Source organism: Rhinatrema bivittatum, chromosome 9 (assembly GCF_901001135.1).
Source record: "Rhinatrema bivittatum chromosome 9, aRhiBiv1.1, whole genome shotgun sequence".
Classification (NCBI taxonomy): domain Eukaryota; kingdom Metazoa; phylum Chordata; class Amphibia; order Gymnophiona; family Rhinatrematidae; genus Rhinatrema; species Rhinatrema bivittatum.
This window is the reverse complement of record NC_042623.1, coordinates 109,276,193-109,297,412: the sequence shown is the minus strand read 5'-3', so window position 1 is coordinate 109,297,412 and position 21,220 is coordinate 109,276,193. Positions and strand designations below refer to the sequence as shown.

General features: G+C 39.5%; 1 protein-coding gene across 1 annotated transcript in view; it reads left to right on the top strand.

Annotated features, from left to right (window-relative positions):
- ADAMTS20 (ADAM metallopeptidase with thrombospondin type 1 motif 20) overlaps positions 1 to 21,220 on the top strand; it is a gene marked incomplete at its 5' end in the record, with an annotated part of 339,654 nt that overhangs the window by 88,513 nt on the left and 229,921 nt on the right. Inside the window, 1 exon segment of the mRNA XM_029617296.1 lies at positions 16,091 to 16,208. Coding sequence (XP_029473156.1) covers positions 16,091 to 16,208 — 118 coding nt within the window.

Here is a 21,220-nt window from a genome sequence, read left to right as displayed (position 1 = left end):
TTGTAAAGCTGAATGCAATCCTCCATGGCTGATCAGTTTCGTATCTCTCCACATTTGGGATAATTTTATAATAGACCACAGAAATTTGCAGGCTGTTATCTGCCCAGATTACACCAATTTTCAAGGTGAACTGATACATGTATGCTTGCTTTGAAAATTATCCCAGCAAAACAACACGCACACAGTTATACCCTCTATTTGGTACATGTAGTTTTGTCAAGAGAATTTACGTGTATACTTTTTAAAATCAAAATGTATGCTTCTTATTTCCAACCCCTTCCAGACTCCACCCCATGAAGCATCTCTCTTCTATGCGTTAAAAGTCTGTGCACACAGTGAAGTGAATTTTGAAAACATTGTGCATGTAAATTTTAGCATATAGCTGATTTTGTATTTTATAAAATATGCACATATTTTTAGTTTTTTGCACATATATGTGTATAAAAAAGAGGAAGTCTAGGGGCGTTCTGGGGTGGGGTCATCATTTACAAGTGTAAATTGCTATTTTAAAAGATTTGTATGTAGACTTGCCAATTTACTCGTGTAATTTTTCACCTGCTAATTATGTGACTTAAGTGATATTAAATGTGTTTATTGTGCACGATTGGACGGGTGGGTGGGCTGGGTGACCTGGAGGGAGTTCAGATGGAAGAACCAGGAGGGTCTCGATGACCCAGAGAAGGACTGGGCACGGATGGACTAATTGATTAAAACTGGTAGTTTTCTTCACACAAACACATTTATAATACATTGACTTACGTGCGCAAATCCTGATATACACAAGTAAGTCCTACTATATTTTCATGCGTAAAATATACACGCATATATTTTTAAAATAGTAAAAGTGCACATGTTCATTGCTTTGACAGACATTTTTTCAATGCATTGCAAATATTCACATATAAGCAAATCCAGTATTGGGAGTGACATTACACTCAACCAAAGGATAAAGACACAGAAAAAATGTGTGTGGTAATTAGCAATGTCCGCTAAAGTCATTTAGAAAAGTTCTTTAAATAGTAAATATAAGTTTTATTCAAGAGCTCCAGAAGAATTTTTCAGAGAGTGAACAAATCAGTGTATCCCCCGACACGGACCCGTGTTTCGCCCAAAGGCTGCGATGGAAGGGACAAGAAGGAAAACGCGTCAGGCTAATGCACTGCTTTCAAGCAAATTCACAGAAGCTCTTGACAAGTAAACGTTTACTTATGTTTATCGAGATTTGAGCATGTAAGTCGATGTATTATAAACGTGCACGTGTGAAGAAAACTACCAGTTTTAATCAATTAGTCCATCTGTATCCAGTCCTTCTCCAGGTCATCAAGACCCTCCTGGTTGTTCCGTCTGAACTCCCCCCAGTTCACCAAGACCTCTCGCCTGTCCTATAATATACAATATACACATCTATTATCACTTAAGTCAGATAATTAGCAGATGTGAAATTACGCGAGTATGTAAACATTTACTTGTCTCTGTCAGAGCTTCTGCGAATCTGCTTGAAAGCACCTCATTAGCCTGAGGCGTTTCCCTTCTTGACCCTCCCATTGCAACCTTCGGGCAAAACATAGGGACACACAGATTTGTTCACTCTGAAAAATTTTTCTGGAGTTCTTGAATAAAACTTATATTTACCATTTAAAGAACTTTTCTAAATGACTTTGGTGGAAATTGTTAATTACCACACACGGTTTTTATATCTTCACATGTAAGCAAACGTACATGTGTATGCTGCAGAGCTGAGATATGCATATTTTATTAAATGCGCATATATCATATTTGTGGGTTATAAAATATTAGTTCAGATATGCTCGCGACCATATATGCACATTTGTTTGAAAGGTTTCCTTGGTGTATATTCATGTAATTTTATGCAGAGATCAGTAGAACATTCTGGTATGTTGTCTTTAACTCAAGGTCACTTAGAAATAACTAGAGTGGGACTTAATATTGTTGTAGAAAAGTGTTGGGAACAATCAATGAACATACGATAACCCAGAGCTTTTCACACGATGTCAATATTTAACGACGCTGCACAACCAAAAATATTTAGGCAATGACCTTCATAATAGGCTTCCTCGTTAGGGCTTTCGCCTATTCAACTCGGCCTTATGCATAATCATAGGTCATGATGTTGAAGATATTTTTTCAAGAAAGTTTTCTTTTGCAAATTAAAACAAATAAAGTCAATGACTATTTCAAACTCTGACTGGCATTATTCCATATATACAATCCATCATTTAAATGGTTAGACTTATCTTGAATTGTTGTACTTTTTCAGTCAAAAACCATGACAGTGTTCACAGTGCTGACCCGACACGGAGCCGTGTTTCGGACTGCTATCACCATCTCCCAGTCCTTCATCAAGGGTAATAGTTCTGCGTCGAAAAAATTCATTGATCAATTTTACTAGTTAATGTAACAAATTCAACCATGATTTCAGTGGACATAAAGTTATATCAGAGCAGACCGTATCTCAGAAAAGTACTTACACATTTGTCGAACTATTCAAACATGGCGCTTCGGCGTTTTTTACCCATTTCCGGGGAAACCTCCCGGAACCCTCAATATAATGGAAATATGACGTGATATAGCTCCTCCTATCTGACAAGCTTCCTACGTGATTTACCGTATACCACATTATATAAGAGTATACCATTCTATAGAGGCATTAAGCCCTGCTGGGATCACAGTATTTAATCTAAATATCCACTGCTGTTCTTTTTTGTTGAGGACTTTGTTGATATCTCCTCCGCGAGGATGACTCGAAATTTTTTCTAGGATTCTCCAGCGTAATGTGTCAAAAGAATGTTGAAACTCTTTACAATGCATAGCTACGGGAGCAGTCAATTTTTCCGTAGTGATACAGCTCCGATGTTCTATGAGGCGTGTACGGATCATCCTTTTGGTTCTACCCACATAACAGAGTCTGCACGGACATTCGATGAGATAGACAACGTGGGTGGACCGACAATCAGTATAATGATGTGCCAAACTGCCAAACTGGGGGCCACCATGGCCCCCAGTTTGGCAAATCTTTATGTGGCACAATTCGAGGAGTCATATTTATATGATGCCATGGAATTTCAAAATGTCAAGTATTGGACCCGATATATTGACGATGTGTTTTTCCTGTGGTACGGCAATCAAGAAACGTTAGTACAATTTCATAGTTGGATCAATACGCTAGATAGTAACTTACAGTTCACAATGACATTTCATTCTGAGCGAATAGATTTTCTAGATATACATATTTCTAAGAATAGTGATAAACTAACCACCACTCTGTATCGCAAATCTTGTGAACGTAACACCCTGCTGCATTTTTCCAGCTTTCACCCTCATCATCTGTTAAAAAATCTGCCGACTGGCCAGTTCTTGCGGTTGAAGCGAATCTGCAGCACTACAGGGCATTTCCAGTTACAAGCAGAACTTTTGGCTAAAAGACTTTTACAACGAGGTTATCCTATTCGATATATTAAGACAGCATGGAAAAGAGCCACAAATGCCCAACGATGTTGGTTACTATTGGATAAACAGAGTGACAATCAATCGCCTCTAGTTTGTACGATTCCTTTCTCTGACAGGGCTGGATCCATTGCACGTTCAATTAAACAACATTGGGCTGTTCTTCGCCCTCATAATGCTTTGTTTGAAGATCATCCTATCATCGCGTACAGTAGAGGACGCAATATTGGAGATATGGTGATGCATTCATTTTTGCAGGAACCAATTGAAGATGTGTTGCCACATGGCACCTGGCCGTGCACTGGTTGTTCAGTTTGTAAGCAAGCCATTATCGGGGAAACCTGGATAAATGCTAAAGGGTATAAACATATAGCTCATCATTATACTGATTGTCGGTCCACCCACGTTGTCTATCTCATCGAATGTTCGTGCAGACTCTGTTATGTGGGTAGAACCAAAAGGATGATCCGTACACGCCTCATAGAACATCGGAGCTGTATCACTACGGAAAAATTGACTGCTCCCGTAGGTATGCATTGTAAAGAGTTTCAACATTCTTTTGACACATTACGCTGGAGAATCCTAGAAAAAATTTCGAGTCATCCTCGCGGAGGAGATATCAACAAAGTCCTCAACAAAAAAGAACAGCAGTGGATATTTAGATTAAATACTGTGATCCCAGCAGGGCTTAATGCCTCTATAGAATGGTATACTCTTATATAATGTGGTATACGGTAAATCACGTAGGAAGCTTGTCAGATAGGAGGAGCTATATCACATCATATTTCCATTATATTGAGGGTTCCGGGAGGTTTCCCTGGAAATGGGTAAAAAACGCCGAAGCGCCATGTTTGAATAGTTCAACAAATGTGTAAGTACTTTTCTGAGATACGGTCTGCTCTGATATAACTTTATGTCCACTGAAATCATGGTTGAATTTGTTACATTAACTAGTAAAATTGATCAATGAATTTTTTCGACGCAGAACTATTACCCTTGATGAAGGACTGGGAGATGGTGATAGCAGTCCGAAACATGGCTCCGTGTCGGGTCAGCACTGTGAACACTGTCATGGTTTTTGACTGAAAAAGTACAACAATTCAAGATAAGTCTAACCATTTAAATGATGGATTGTATATATGGAATAATGCCAGTCAGAGTTTGAAATAGTCATTGACTTTATTTGTTTTAATTTGCAAAAGAAAACTTTCTTGAAAAAATATCTTCAACATCATGACCTATGATTATGCATAAGGCCGAGTTGAATAGGCGAAAGCCCTAACGAGGAAGCCTATTATGAAGGTCATTGCCTAAATATTTTTGGTTGTGCAGCGTCGTTAAGTATTGACATCGTGTGAAAAGCTCTGTCTTTAACTCAAGCTCATCCTAGTAAAGAGCATGTGGAAAAAGGGAAGCAGGGGAAACAGGAAAGGCCTTTGATTGATGAATTCCCAATTACATCAAAGAAGTTTACTCTGGAGGAAATAGGAGTCATGATACTTTCAATGCACAAATCAATAAATACTTTAGCTAAAACAGTACAGGATTCGCTGAATGATAATAAGACCTTACAAGTAAAAGTAGAGAATGTGGAAACTACTGTTAACAACGTAGTGAAAAGAGTGGATGATATTGAAAAGGTTCAGTTGAATTTAATTAAATCCGAGAGGTTATATGCAAGTAAAATAGAACAGATGGAGAACCAGTTAAGGAAAGCCAATTTAAGAATATTGAACTTCCCAGTAACTCATCTGATTTCCCCTATGGAATTATTCAAGAGTTATTTAATCAATGTGTTAAAGTATGTAGAAAATGCTATTCCAGTTAAATCTAGAATATATTACCCGTCTCAAAAAGCTGAAAAAAAGGTATTACAACAAGAGCAAGATATAGCTAGAGAAAATGCCATAAATTTTTCTGATTTGTTGGAGAAATCATCAGAATTAGATATTAAAACAAGAGCAGTGCTGACTGTTCAGTTTGCCTTTATATCTGAGAGAGATACAGTCCTGAGATTTTATTTTAAAAACCAAAAGTCAAAGTTTCATGGGCAATGTGTTAGCATATTTCCTGATATAGCTAGGGACACACAGTTGAGGAGGAGGGAATTCCTAATTTTAAGGGAAAAGGTGATACAACTGGGAGCAAAGTTTACACTGAGATTCCCATGTCGATGTATTATATCTTTACAAGATTCAAGATTTATATTTAACCATACAATTTTCTAAAGGGCCATTTCAGTGGGTAAAGCACTACCTTAACTTTTGAAAATTACCTTCATAGAGGACAATAATGAAACTTCATAAATAGCTTGCAAGGCCATGGGTACTTTTCACCCATGGACCTGCAGGCACATTTTCAAAAGGAATCTCCCTGCAGAGTTTCCCTTTGAAGATTCATGCGGTGTGCACATAGTAGGCATTTTTGTACAAAGGTATTTTGCATCTGCATGGGATAAGGTACTCAGTACTTGCCGCAAAGTTTGTAATTATGCAGATGTATTGTCTGGTTCATGGAGCCTGCTTTGAACTGGCGCTTTTATTTTAGTGCAAACAGACGAGAGAATGTGCCACAAGATTTCTCAGAACCATTCCCTTATACACAGGCATGACTTACTTATCAAATATTTGTATTGGTATACTCATAATCTTGGAAGATGGAGGTTATACTGCTGTTAAATACACAAGGCTCCAACCTAATAGGAGAGGAGTAGCAGCCTAGTGGATAGGGCAGCAGCAGCCTGTGAACCAGGGCTCAAATCCTGTTGACGCTCCTTGTGACCTTGGACAAGTCACGTCACGCCCCTTTGCCTACGGTACAAATTTAGGGGATCTCTTTATAGGCCTGGGGCCATCATCTTCTTAAAGGGCCTGAATGGCCAGAGGGCTCAGCCCCCTATGTGGCCAATCCCACAGAGGTCTTGAAAGACCCCTGCTGTCCCTGCCCCTTGAGCATCAGGATATGCATTAGCTTCCTGATGCTCTCATGGAAAGTTATAGCTAACCTTCCTGAAAATAACATGGCTTGCAAATTGTCACGCATTATTTCATTTGCATTATATTACCAAGCAGTTGCTTGCAAATCAGTTCGTTATCATACTCTCGTTGAGTGTACTGGGGGGAGATAACACACAGTATTTGAAATACCGTACATACTGAATGCAAAAAATGGATGTCAAAGTCAGAGAATACCTTGAATGTCAGAAAATTCAGAAATGTTGATTATTTTTAGACTTTTCTAGTGAATTCTCTATTCTAAGTGACAGTTTGCACCTTGATTATTACTGGGAAGGCCTGTGAACAGGCACTTCCCTACTTCAAATAACAGCAGGAGTCTAGATTTTCTCCTGTTTATCCTTCAAAAGAATCTCTCCTATTGTAAAAGAGCTACCTCATGGATGTAGAACTTGTACAAAAGGGGTACAGAGTTCTTTATGATGTAGTAAATTACCAAAATTTAAATAGCACGAGACAGCTGAAAAGTAATAGCTATCTACCCAAAATAACTAATGATGGAGAACCATATAATAGCTGCCAGACATCAGACTGCTAAGGCTAATCATTAGCACTTCTGTTCTTTGACTCCTATGTCTCTCTTCTTTGTGGAATTAATATTTTTTGAGGAAGAGAATTTCTCATAAAGAAAAATACTGCTGATATTTTGCCAATGTTATGTTTTGCTTGTTCAAAATAGCAGAATAACTTTTTGGTCCCTTAGTTCAATTTTCTGTTTTCTTGCTCTCATAAATTCATAGTGCTCCTTATGGAGACTTCAGTTAATCTGCACATTTCATGCCATAGCTTACACTAATCATAGAAAGAAGACAAAGTGATCCATTTTTTTTTAACATCCCTTTATAAAATACTTCTCTATTTTTCCAGTTTCTCTACCACAAGGTTTGGTTTCCAGGACATCCACAGTGAATATGTATGAGATAAATTTGCGTACAATGGGAGGTAGTGCATGCAAAAATGCCTCATATATATTCCTTGTGGATACCCTGAAAACCAGACCTGTTTGGGACACTTTATGCCTGGAGATACCTAGCCATGCTCTACCATCATCTCTGCATGCAAAGCAGCTCATTAATAATTAATATGGGTTAGCATAAATAGAATTCAGTAGCATGATTTGTGTTGATAGACTGATAATGCCAAACCTTAGCTGCACCATATTTGGAATTGTAAACATTAGTGTAACATCGTATATTTTCTAGAAGTAGATAGAAAGATACTTTCAGGAATATTTGACACAGCTTTATATATAATGACCCAAAGGTACTATAATTTAGCCTCTAGTCATCAATAATTACTATTTCACTTTGTTACTTCTTTAGCTAACCACTTCAATCCTCATCAAACCTCTTCCCTTCTTATATACCCATCCTGAAATGTTTCCTTTGTTTTATGCTTAACCTAAACTTAAATGCTAGTATATTGGAATTCTGCTACAAATTTGATCGTGATCCACTTTTAAATCAGCGTGATTAAGGAGTACATATCTAAAAGCTCTCTTGTGAAGATTTGATGACCTTTGGAGTGAGGAAACTCACTCAAAGATGAGATTTGTGCAGTGTTCTCTCAACCTAGCTTGATGGACTCTCTACCTGGGTAACATCAAGCTAGGTTGAGAGAACACTGCACAAATCTCATCTTTGAGTGAGTTTCCTCACTCCAAAGGTCATCAAATCTTCACAAGAGAGCACTGTTCTGTTCGTACGTCTCACTTTGAATGTCAAAGTGGTTCCTAACCCCCCTACACTAATACCTAAACCTCACCTCGAGTTACTAGATGGGCCTCCCATAGAGATATAAATACCTATCTAGTGTGAGGGCATCATGGCTAGTCTCTCTCTTTCTCTCTCTCTCTCTCTCTCTCTCAAGCCTTTACACAGCTTAGTACTACTAAAAAAGGTATAGTTAAAGTCATGCAATAGGGCTTTGCAAAACAGTGAACCTAACTCCTCCTCTTTTTCTGATTTGCATCACACCATATGTTATGGTGCTATCGCATGAGTTAAAGGTGCTTAACACATGCAAAAATGCCTTAACGCTATTTGATAAATGACCCTGTAAGTTAGCCACATAATTTTAGACCTGTTGGAAGCCTCCCTCCCATCCAAGTTGCAAAGGCTCTCTGGGGCCAACCTTTCCAACCCCCCAAAATGGCCCATTTAATTTTAATAAAAATATAATTATGCCATGAGAACCCCTTCACTTCCTTCCAGCTCCCCCACCCACTGCTCCAACTTCCTCTTAAATGCTCAAATTTTAAATTTTGTGACCCTCTGTATCACCCCCCCCCCCCAACACCCACTCCAACTCTTTCCCTTCTCCCACTCCCTCCACCAAGTACCTGTATCTCACAACTAGTAATGTTTGTGAATGTGGAGCCTCAGCATTCACATGAGTTCAGAACCTCAAAAACTTTGACATGTGTGTCATCTAGATGTGCAACATCATCAGTAAAACTTATCTAAGAAATTTTCTGCCTATGTTGATATACATAATTTGTGATATGACTTATAATGTTAGCATGTTTTGACTGTTGGACGCACCGATTTTAAAAGGAGTATGCGCATCCATGTGTGCACAGTTCCCAGTGCATGCACATGAACGCACCGATTTTATAATATGTGTGCGCTGGTGTTCGTATGTTACAAAATCTCATGGCCATGTGCACATGCGCAGGTGGTACACACAGGGGGGCCGAATTTTCAAATATTATGCACAGTGACACAATCGGGCCTCTCCCTACCTAACCTTCCTTCCCTTTCCCCTTTCCCCTCTCCACCATGACCCCTAACACCTACCTAGCTACCTGAAAATTTTTTATTTTTCTACTTACTGCTCCTCCCAAGCAGAAGTAGTTTCCGCGTGCTGGTAACTGGCCAGCGCACGCTTCCCTGGTACAATGGCTAATGGCCTCCGCCCTGCCCCTTTTTTTAGGCCCGGCACTTGTGTGCATAGCAGGGTTTCCATGCGTGGCCGGGCCTATTTTAAAATGCATATGGTGCGTGCAAAGCCCAGTCATTTGCATAAACCCCACTTTTTATGCACTTGGGCCTTTGAAAATCCACCCTTAAGGGAGAATCCAAGGAAACTGAAAAAGAAAATTAATATTTGGCATAGATTTTAAACTTGACCAATCTACATTAGCTGGACCTACACTAAACCAATCAGGATATCATTGGTGTCAATAGTTGGTAGCATCTTCGCATTAAGAAAAGATTTTAAATGCTTAAGGATAAGAAAAACATAATTAATAAAGTTATACTTAACAAGGCATTTACAAGGATAATGTAACATAAATACAGCACCCAAAGCCATAGTTTCTTGGCAAATATTCAAAAACTCTATTCTCCTGTGTAGAGTGACCTTAACTAGGTCAGGGTAGATCTACATACGAAAAAAATGCATATTTAAATTCACATCCTGTTTAACACCATCCTGTTTAACACCAAAGATACAAATAATGTCACTCTTTCTTGCTTCTCCATAGTAGCTGTTTTTCAGAAAAGCTGTTAAATATAACAATCTCCCAATAATTGAGCTAATTCCTGGGAATTCCTCTATATTCTTCTCCAGATGCCGACAGGAAGATAACTGAGTCTATTGATTGTTGGAATAATGCCAGATGGAATATTTAATACCTCAGTTAAATATCTTTTAAAAGGTCTTGGGGTAAAACCCCTAATACCGAGTGAACATTAAGTATGCATAAAGTTAGTTGCCTTTTCCAGTTTTCAGTATTCTCCAATTTATGAAACAAAGACATTGCATAGAATGAATCGCTTTGATCTCTTTCACCTCAGCTTCCAGTTTCTCAAAAATTTGCACATGATTCTGAGTAGATAACTCAAGACCTGGAGACAACGTTCCAACCAGAGGTTAACTTGGAAATTTATGAAGAGCATAAAGAAATAGAGGCATCAAACTTGACAAGAACTATCCATATAAAGTTATTGGTTTAGGCTACCCAAGAAACACAGATTACTTACCCACACTAGATGACACCAAGAACTTCAAAGTTTCCAATATGCCCTAGTTCTCCACAGAGGAATACTTCACCATTTGCTTCTTTTCCAACTCCCCAGCAACGTCTGAGCCAAATGACATTTCAATGGAAGCCACTGCTACTGGAACCTCTGTGGGAGGGGTCTGAACATCTTCTCCCTCCAGTGCTGCCATGGCACAGATCTCATTGGGGTGTGACACAGCAGCAGACTCAGCCAGGCCTCTTCTCTCACTTGGCAGCAGCCTAGTATCCAGCAAGTTTAGGGAATCTTCCTACCTTGGCGAAAGCAACGCTCCCTCATCACCACACATCTATGTTCAGCGGAATTTAGGACAGCAATCTGATCCAACATCAGCTGGGCACAAAGTATCGATGGTCTTAGAGGGAAAGACCCTAGTTTTCCCTTTACATTTAGGAGATATTTTTGGCAATCAGTTTTTAGGAATCAGCAGAGTAGTGAAATGCTGACCCGGTATGCCACCATCTTCATTCCTCCCCTGTCAAGATTACATATTCTTCATTTACTGGATTCCCAGGAAAAAGAAGGAATGGGTCTCAAGCTATCTAATATGCCCACATCTAGTCTCGCATATAAAACCAGTATCTAAACAGAGCATCCTGACATATGGTATATTATCTGAAAATAGATAAAATGAAACTTTCAAAAATGCTTCTCTCAGCCTTCTACCATGAAGTTTTGTTACTCATGACTACCCTTTAGCTGGAACAAATGTACTGCAACTAGGTTACATTCATTGTAAATCACCAAAATGATTATGGGTAATATAGCTTTGTGCAGTAAAGTTATACCACCTGTCATTGAAAATGACATTCTATTTTGCTTCAGTTAACATAAAGCTGAATATTTGTTTTCCTCTTCTCTGAACATGCAAAATTTAGCAATAATGTAGTTGTTGCATTAGTCCACTTGAATGCACAGAAATAACAGTTAAAAAAAAAAAGGAAATATATCTGTATTGTACTTAGTACATTTCTTGAAATAAGAACATAAGAAGAAGAACATGCCATACTGGGTCAGACAAAGGGTCCAACAACCCCAGCATCCTGTTTTCAACAGTGGCCAATCCAGACTTACAAGTACATGGCATGTGCCCAAAAACTAAGTATATCCCATGCTAGTCATAGCAGTGGCTATTTTCTAAGTCAACTTGATTAATAGCAGGTAATGGACTTCTCCTCCAAGAACTTTTCCAAACCTTTTTTAAACCCAGCTACACTAACTGCACTAACCACATCCCACTGGCAATAAATTCCAGAGTTTAATTGTGTTTTGAGTGAAAAAGAACTTTCTATGATTAGTTTTAAATGTGCTACATGCTAACTTCGTGGAGTGCCCCCTAGTCCTTCTATTATCCGAAAGAGTAAATAACCAATTCACATTTACCCATTCTAGACCTCTCATGATTTTAAACAACTCTATCATATCCCCCCCCCCCCTCAACCGTTTCTTCTCCAAGCTGGTCAGTCCTAACCTCTTTAGCCTTTCCTCATAGAGGAGCTGTTCCATTCCCCTTTATCATTTTGGTCACCCTTCTCTGTTCCTTCTCCATCGTAACTATATCTTTTTTGAGATGCGGCGACCAGAATTATACACAGTATTCTAGGTGCAGTCTCACCATGGAGCGACACAGAAGCATTATGACATCTTCTGTTTTATTCACCATTCCCTTCCTAATAATTCCTAACATTCTGTTTGCTTTTTTGACTGCTGCAGCACACTGAGCCGACGATTTCAATGTATTATCCACCATGATGCCTAGATCTCTTTCCTGGGTGGTAGCTCCTAATATGGAACCTAACATTGTGTAACTATAGCATGAGTTATTTTTCCCTCTATGCATCACCTTGCACTTATCCACATTACATTTCATCTGCAATTTGGATGCCCAATTTTCCAGTTTCACAAGTTCGTCTTGCAATTTATCACAATCTTATCGTGATTTAGCTACTCTGAATAATTTTGATTCATCTGCAAATATGATATTTCCTCACTCGTCGTATTCCTTTCCAGATCATTTATAAATATAATGAAAAGCTCGGGTCCTAGTGCGGATCCTTGAGACACTCCACTGTATACCCTTTTCCACTGAGAAAATTGTCCATTTAATCCTACTCCCTGTTTCCTGTCTTTTAACCAGTTTGTAATCCATGAAAGGACATCACCACCTATCCCATGACTTTTTACTTTTCTTAGAAGCCTCTCATGAGGAACTTTGTCAGATGCCTTCTGAAAATCCAAATACACTACATCTACCGGTTCACCTATATTTACATGTTTATTAACCCCTTCAAAAAAGTGAAGCAGATTTGTGAGGCAAGACTTGCCTTGGGTAAAGCCATGTTGACTTTGTTCCATTAAACCATGTCTTTCTATAGTTTTGTGATTTTGATCTTTAGAAAACTTTCCACTATTTTTCCTGACACTGAAGGCAGGCTAACTGGTCTGTAGTTTCCCAAATTGCCCCTGGAGCCCATTTTAAATATTGGGATTACATTAGCCACCCTCCAGTCTTCAGGTACAATGGATGATTTTAATGATAGGTTACAAATTTAACTAATAGAACTGAAATTTCATTTTTGAGTTCCTTCAGAACCCTGGGGTGTATACCATCCGGTTCATGTGATTTACTACTCTTCAGTTTGTCAATCGGGCTTACCACATCATCTCCGTTTACCATGATTTAGTTCAGTTCATCTAAATCATTACCAGAAAACCTTCTCCGGAACCGGTATCTCCCTAACATCCTCCTCAGTAAACACCGAAGCAAAGAAATCATTTAATCTTTCTGCGATGGCCTTATCTTCTCTAAATGCCCCTTTACTAACTTTCAGAAGCCTAGAGAGCTGTAGTCTCTCTAGGTACAAAGCCCAATGGTGCTGGAAAACAACACATCATACAATTTATGGAGTAAATTTTCAAATGGATTTTGTGTATTAAAATTCCATGTTATGTGTATATATGCTATTATATTAATGGCGAGAGTATGCACTTATTTTCCATTTAGTGCCTACATTTTACCAGCAGAAAAAAGGAGCGGGCTAGAGGCTTTCTGGGAAGGTACACACAATAGTTTCTATTTTGTGAAAGATATGAGTATACTTTACCAAACTTATTTGTTCCCTTTACACCTGCTAATTGCTAATGCAAGTGAAATCAGACTTGTTGTTTGCAGTTTTTGGGTGGGAAGTCTAGGTGAAGTGGTGGGGGGTTCAGGGTGAAGTGCTAGTCTAGATGAATTGGAGACAGGGTGAACTGCTGGAGGTATCAACAAACTGATAATTTCAAGAATATGTACAAGTAAATATTTTCAATTTCGTTTATGTGCACATTTTATAAAATACTTGGCCTCTGCATATAAATCAGTGTTATTACATGTAGATGTTATATATTTTTATGCATCTAAAATAAATGCATATATGTTTATAAAATAGGTAGAGAAAGTATGTTTTCTTGCATTGGAAATATCTGTGCGTACTGAAACATATGCATGTAATTTTGGAACAAAAATACATGGTATTTTATAAACTGTGCAGCTCCCATCATACAGTTTAAAAAATAATAGCATTAATCTCTGTGCAGCCACTCATGCACATGAATGCTGTAAAGTTGATAGGTTTGAAATTTGGGCTCCCTGTGCCCAGAAATTTTGTATTCCACTTTTTAGACACTTCAAAGCAAATTACATTCAGAAATGCTGTATGTATTTCTATGACCCCGCAAGGTTTACAATCAGAGCCCTAGATTCCTCAAAATGCTATAAATATAGCAGAAATAGCGCCCATAATAAAACAAAAAAAGAGGTGTGGTTAGGCTAATTTTCCTACTCTTGGAGTGAGAGAGAGAGAATTGCTATAGGGACCAATATGTAAATTTAGTTTTTATACCACTATATGAGGGGGGCACTTATAACTTGGGGTGAGGTATAGAGTACATTGTACAAATCAACTTGTCTTTTACCTTTCATCAGTCAAATAACAGAAAATCTTCATTTATGTCAACTTTGCTGTTTTTACCTCTGACTGTGTATGTAAAACTGTCCCCCCAAACCTACCCTACTCTCCAAACCTCACCTGAGTTATAAGTGCCCCCTCTTACAGTGGTATAAATACTAAACTTACATATTGGTTTCTCTCTCGCTCCCCCCCCCCCCTCCTTTTCGGTCGCTAACACGGGCACAACGCACAGAAAAAAGGTGTAGTTATTTCCAGCGTTAAAACGCATATTACTCTATTACATTTGATGTTAGGAGTGGCTCATTACCATTAACTTCACGCAGACTCCTCCCACTTGCATAGCAAATGTCAAATGATAATGACTTGGTGAGTTTGTACCTGAGGTAATGGAGAGTAAAGTGACCTACTCAAGGTCACAAGGAATAGCTAGAGGATTTGAATCCTGGCTTCCCTGTTTGTCAGACTGCTGCTCTAACCATTAGGTTACTCCTCCATTCTTTGCACTCTGAAACAGTGTGTATACTTTTTAGGGATGTGCATTCATTTGCGACGAAATAGGAAATAGAGACGATATTTCCTATTTCATCGTGTTTCGGGGGGGGGGGCGACAAAACGATAAGAAAACCCCACCCCAACCCTTCAAATTTAATTAATTGCAACCCCCCCCCCCCCCCTAAGACTGCCCCCCCCCCCCAAAGACTTACCGAAAGTCTCTGGTGGTCCAGTGGGGTCCCAGGTGTGATCTCCCCCTCTTGGGCCGTCGGCTGCCACTAATCAAAATGGCACCAATGGCCCTTTGCCCTTACCATGTGACAGGGGCTATCGGTGCCATTGGCCGGTCTCTGTCACATGGTAGGAGCAATGTGTGGCCCATGCCATTTTTTAAGATGGTGCTGGCCATCCATTGCTCCTACCATGTGACAGAGGCCGGCCAATGGCACCGATAGCCCCTGTCACATGGTAAGGGCAAAGGGCCATCCGTGCCATTTTGATTACTGGCAACCGACGGCCCGAGAGTGGGAGATCAACCCCAGGACCCCCGCTGGACCACCAGGGAATTTCAGCAAGTTTTTTGGGGGGTCAAGAGGGTGGGGGGTTGCCATTAATTACATTTGAAGGGTTGGGATGGGTTTTGGGTATCGTTTCGTGGGCAGCCGTAATAAAATCGGCCTGAACTGTGGGAAAATGAAATTTTCTGCTTTTGGCTGAATCACATCTACTTTTAGCTCCATTGAAAAGTGGGATTATTTGCAAAACAGCCATTCTACTGGGTAAGTAGATTTTTACCCCTATAAATGCCCTTGAAAATTGTCCTCTTAAAGTTTTAGACAAAGAAAATTTTAGGCAGAGGTGGCCAACTGTGGTCTTCAAGAGCCACAAACAGGCCAGGTATCCTTAATGAATATGTGCAAGATAAATTTGCATGCACTACCTTCACTGTATGCAAATCTATCTCATGCATATTCATTGTGGATATCCTGAAAACGTGGCCTGTTTGTGGCTCTCGAGGACTGGAGTTGGCCACCTCCGATTTTAGGTGAGTTGTTGACTATAGCAAGCTGTTATAAGCAAAAGATGCAGTTACTGCCCTTGTGTTTTCTGTGATATGTTGGATTTATTTTGTTTGTTGCAGCAAGCTGGCTGTGATCATGTGCTAAATTCCAAGGCAAGGAGAGATAAGTGTGGAGTCTGTGGAGGCGATAATTCTTCATGTAAGACCCTAGCAGGCACTTTTAACAGTGCACACTATGGTAGGTTCTTCTCTTTCAGCATTTAGCTTTGCAGTTTGTTTTTTGGGAAATCTCCAGTAACAAAGTGTCTTGTTTGCAAACCCATTTTGGCTCTATCAAACTCCTTTCTTGCTGTGATAGTGCATCTAAGGTACAAAAATTGAATAGATTAAAGAAGTTGCCCAAGATTCATGAATCCCCTAATTTGGTACCTATAATCGATGCTCCCTGCATTACAATCATCATACAGAACAAGAAGTTGCTGCACTAACATGATCTCCAGCTAATGTGAACAGAATTTCAGGTATTACCTCGACATGAGCTACCGATGCATGTGATGAACTTTCTTTTCCTCCCATTGCCTGTCTTTATATTTTACAATATTTTATTGTCAGAGGTACATCTGACCTTTATGAATCCTGCTGCATGGGAAGATTTATCTGTATTACAGACTATAGCCATTTGTAACTGCTGCCCCCAAGTGGCACATACGATCAACCTTAATTTTGATTGTGCACCAGGAAATATTGTTGTGTATGTCTAAAATGATATTGAGAGGCAATTTAAATGTTGACCTAGTCGGAATAATACTGTTGGTTTTACACATTTTTGCTGGGATTCCCTTATTAAGTTTTCAGGTTGCATTTTTCGTCACTTATAATCTTTAGTTTATTCATTACATTTTAATTATTTGTTTCACATGGCCTTCTGATACAAATTAAAATGAGCCTGTCCTAAATGTCTCATTTGACATTCAGGAAAGAAAATGAAAAAAGAATGTTAGGTGAGAAGGAAGATGCATAGGAAAGTGAGATGTAGATGCAGTGGTTGTCTCATAGTCTGTGAGGGCTTCATCCATGCTTTTTTCGCAGTCTGTATATATGACTGCATACTTGAATGGCTGATTCAAAATTTTCAATTGCATACACACGGCATATGCTGTTACATATTAACCACATAAAACTCTCCCCCCCCCCTTCCATTCCCTAGAATTGAGCCCTTAGGCCTTGATTTGACAAACACATTTATATGTTTACATGTTTAAAACTTGGTTTTAAACATGTAAATGCACTTTACCAGTGCACATAGACTTTTGGAAATTGCTACAGTATATGCCAATGAATTGTCCATAGATTTTACCTATGTGTCCATATATTTTAACTGTGGGTAAAACCTATCGACAAATCAAAATTGCTATGATAGCAACTCCTTTATGCAACTCCTTTGAAAATTCATCTATTAGTGTGCAGTACAGACTGCTAGAAATTCACAAGTGTTTACAAAACTCTATGCTTATCTCCATTCAAAGCAACGATGTGCTCTGTAGGTGTGTATTATGCTCCTTTATACTTCTAGCTCAATCAGAACTAGGGCTGGCATCTGACACCATAAACCTTCATTCGCAACTACCCAGCGATATTTCTCATATTTTTAATATCTTCACACCCTCCCCCCTACTCCCCTAACATACCTAGTCTGGTCATTTCTAAAACAGTCTTGAGTTAAAGGCCATGCATCAGGGATCTTTCTGAATCTCTGCAATAATGGGCCCTGAGTCTGACCACTAGGTGTCACCTTTAAGGAATGACCACAATTTCTCCTCTCCCCCTATAGGGGTTGTGAATTCTGTCTTCACAGCATCCCCAGACCCCACTGACCCAAGGAGCTCAATGGGGATCAAACTGGGGCCCAGGCTGGCCTGTTGTGGGTGTACTTTTTAAATATTAAACATTTTATTTTTTTTACCTGGTACACCTTCTTCTAGCCCTCAGATTCCAGAACTGTTAGAACCTGCCCCACTGCCATGTATGAATTTTGGGGGCAGTCTGATGCTGTGGTACTTTCAGCCTTCATTTGTGGTCTCCCGGGTTTTTCTTTCTGTTTAGGCTCTATATTTCTTCCTTTATAGCCCCTCCATGGTAGTACCATTATTCACTGGGGAGACTCATGTGGCTGGCTTAAAAAGCTGGTACAGGCACATCTCTAATCCCACCTGTAAATGTCGCTATTGTTCAACGGCCAGGATTCCTTTCCTCCCAGCATCACCAGTGGCTAGGAACACTGTCTCCTCAGCATCTTTGTTCCTTGATATCCTGATGAGGAAAAAAACTGTGTCCAGCAAATGAACCCAGGCCTTCCTACATTGTCTCTTTTTTTTATGAGCAACATAAAAATGTAAATAAATAAATCATGTAGTGCTGCCTCCGGGCCATGGACTGATCCAACTTTGTTTATTATACTTACCTATAAATGACCCAAACAATGTTGACAGGGACTGCTGCTTTAACCACTTATGATTTGTGTAATCGGCACTTCTTTGTGTATTCTAGCCAAAGTATTGAAACAGGCTTCAAAAATTGATTTAGTTAATAGTAAAAATATTTTGGGGCTGTTCAATTTTAAAAGTACTGCTTTTTGATTCCCTCACTTGTAGGAATGAAAGTCTTTAGAAGATGATGCTTGTTTGCTGGGAAAATAATTTTCACACAAACCTTTTTATACACTTGCCTCAACTGTCACCTTTGTGCTGCCACTCGTTTTAATATTTTCATGTCTTTCCTCCCATTGCTTTCTACTAACATTGAAACTAGGAGGTCAGTATTCAAAGGCTTTATCTACCTAACTTTGAAGTCAGACAGACAAAACCTGAGATTTAAATATTTCCCCTCAATGACTGACTAAATTTTGTCTGAGTAACTCATTACCTGCACAACATTTAGTTGGATGAAAAGAGACAATGATGCTGGCATTTCAGGGTCATGGTTAAATTTTAGCCAGTAAGTGCTGATATTCAGCATTCGCTAGATGAAGTTAGCCAGGCAAGACTGGTAAAAAAAAACAAAACAAAAAAACCCTGTTCTAACCCTGGCTAACAATTATCTGAGTAACTTTAGTGGAACATTTTTCTGCCCAGATATCTTTCCTGCTCAGCAGCTTGCTCAATATGAACCTCAGAGTAGTTGTTCTCCCACCTATTTGGCCCACTCAGGACTTCTTGGCCCACCTGAGACCCCACTTGTTCTCCATCATCTCCCTACTTTGCCATTCCCACCACTCCCTGTATCTGTCCTACGCATGCTGGAATTCTTCACAGTTTGGGGTAATACCACCTCAACTGATTGGCGATTCCTCTCGGTAAAGTAATATTTCCTCTGAGCTGCTTTCCCTCCAATTGCATCCCATGCTCTGTGTTGGCTTCCTCACTTTCACTGTCACTTTAGACTTTTATGTTTCATTTCTTTCCCCTTTCTTTGGGGTACAACATCTTGTTATCTTCTCTCCCTCATCACACTGTTCATCTCTTTCCATTCTGTTCATTCTGCCTTCCATTCCCTTCTCTTATCCTCCTTTCTTGCATGCTCTGTATCTAAGCTCAAGTTGATTATTTCCATTTTTTGGGAATGAGCTGCCTTTTCACCTACAATGAATCCTTTCTAGTTTTAACCTTATTCTGCTCTTACCTCGTCTACCTCTCATACCTTTAATAACCTCTCTTATTGGCTCACTCTTTTTTGTTCTATCTTACGTTTTTGGTTTGCTCATTTCTGATATGCTGCTTGAACCTTATAGAGATGAATTGATACTTGAATCGCAGCGATTAGTATTCCTCAAGACTGGGCACAATCGTGATATTTTCTGATGCATTTCCATGCCTGGATTGTGACCTGTGGTTATAGTTTTGTTGTCCAAATACCGATTCCAACAGAATGTTTACCCTTTGAGAGTATCTGGGTTTTATATTTGGCCCTGATGAAAATAAGGCTGAGGTCCATATTTAGCTACTGTGTGGATGGATAAACTGATCCAGTTAACTTAGCCTATATATTTAGGGCTATGGCTGCGCTGCTGAATATATCCGTTTATCTTCAAGTTAGCCGGATATGTTTATCCAGTAAACTTTAGGACAGGTGTACAGGCAGACCAGAGTTAGCCGGATACGTTATCCAGCTAATTTTGAATATCGTTATCTGGCTTTCTCAACTCCTCCCAGTTACACCTACGTTATGATCCTGACTTATCTGGCCAAATCTTAGCTGGATGAAAAGTTATTTCGGCTAGAATTTAGCCAGATAAGTGCCCAAATATTCATTTAGATGGAGAACTTCTGAATTATTAGGTTAAATGCTTCTGAATATGGCCTCCCTATTAAATTTTAAAATCATACAATATTTTTGAGGCAAGAGTTTGTATATCATCAGACCTTCTAGAGCGAGTATGAACTCTTTTGCCATCCCGATCATCTACAATAGCAGGAGAAACTTGGTAAAAAAACAGACCTTACCCACACTCCTTCAGAAAAGACTCATCCCAATCATGATCTCACCCCTGAACCAACTGCTAGTCTCACACTATTCTTGTTAACTCTTCTTAACGCTCAATCCCTCTCGAAAAAACCCCACCTCCTTTCTGATTATCTCATAGAGGCTCAACCTGACTTATGTGCCATCACCAAGACCTGGTTAAAGCCAGAGGATACTGTTCTAATCAACCAACTTCCTCTACATGCCTACGATATCTTCTCTATCCCTAGACCAAAGAAAAGAGGAGGAGGTCTGCTTCTAGCTGCAAACAAAAAACTAGAATTGTCGCTTCAGTGGGCAAATGCATCCCCCCCCTCTAGAATTTGCGGTATTCAAATCCACCTACCTTCAAATTGGCCTAACTTATGCTCCTCCCGGCTGCCTGGAATCAAACCCATCTCCTTTAATTGAGCGCATAGCCAAACACATCAATACAGACACTCCAGCCATTCTACTTGGAGACTTCAACCTCCATGTGGATGCGACTCTGCGCTCATCTAGCTGTGACACTTTTCTCAACACACTCAACTTCATGGGCTTCAAGCAAATCATTGATGAACCTACACACAAAGTAGGACACACCTTGAATCTAAACTTCATAAACGAGAGCCTCTCCCCTTCCTCTCACACAGTATTTGCCCCAGTCCCATGGTCGGCTCACAAGCTGATCTCCACCACTTTGAAGAACCTTCAACCTATCACCTCACCGATACAAAAAACCATGGTACAATT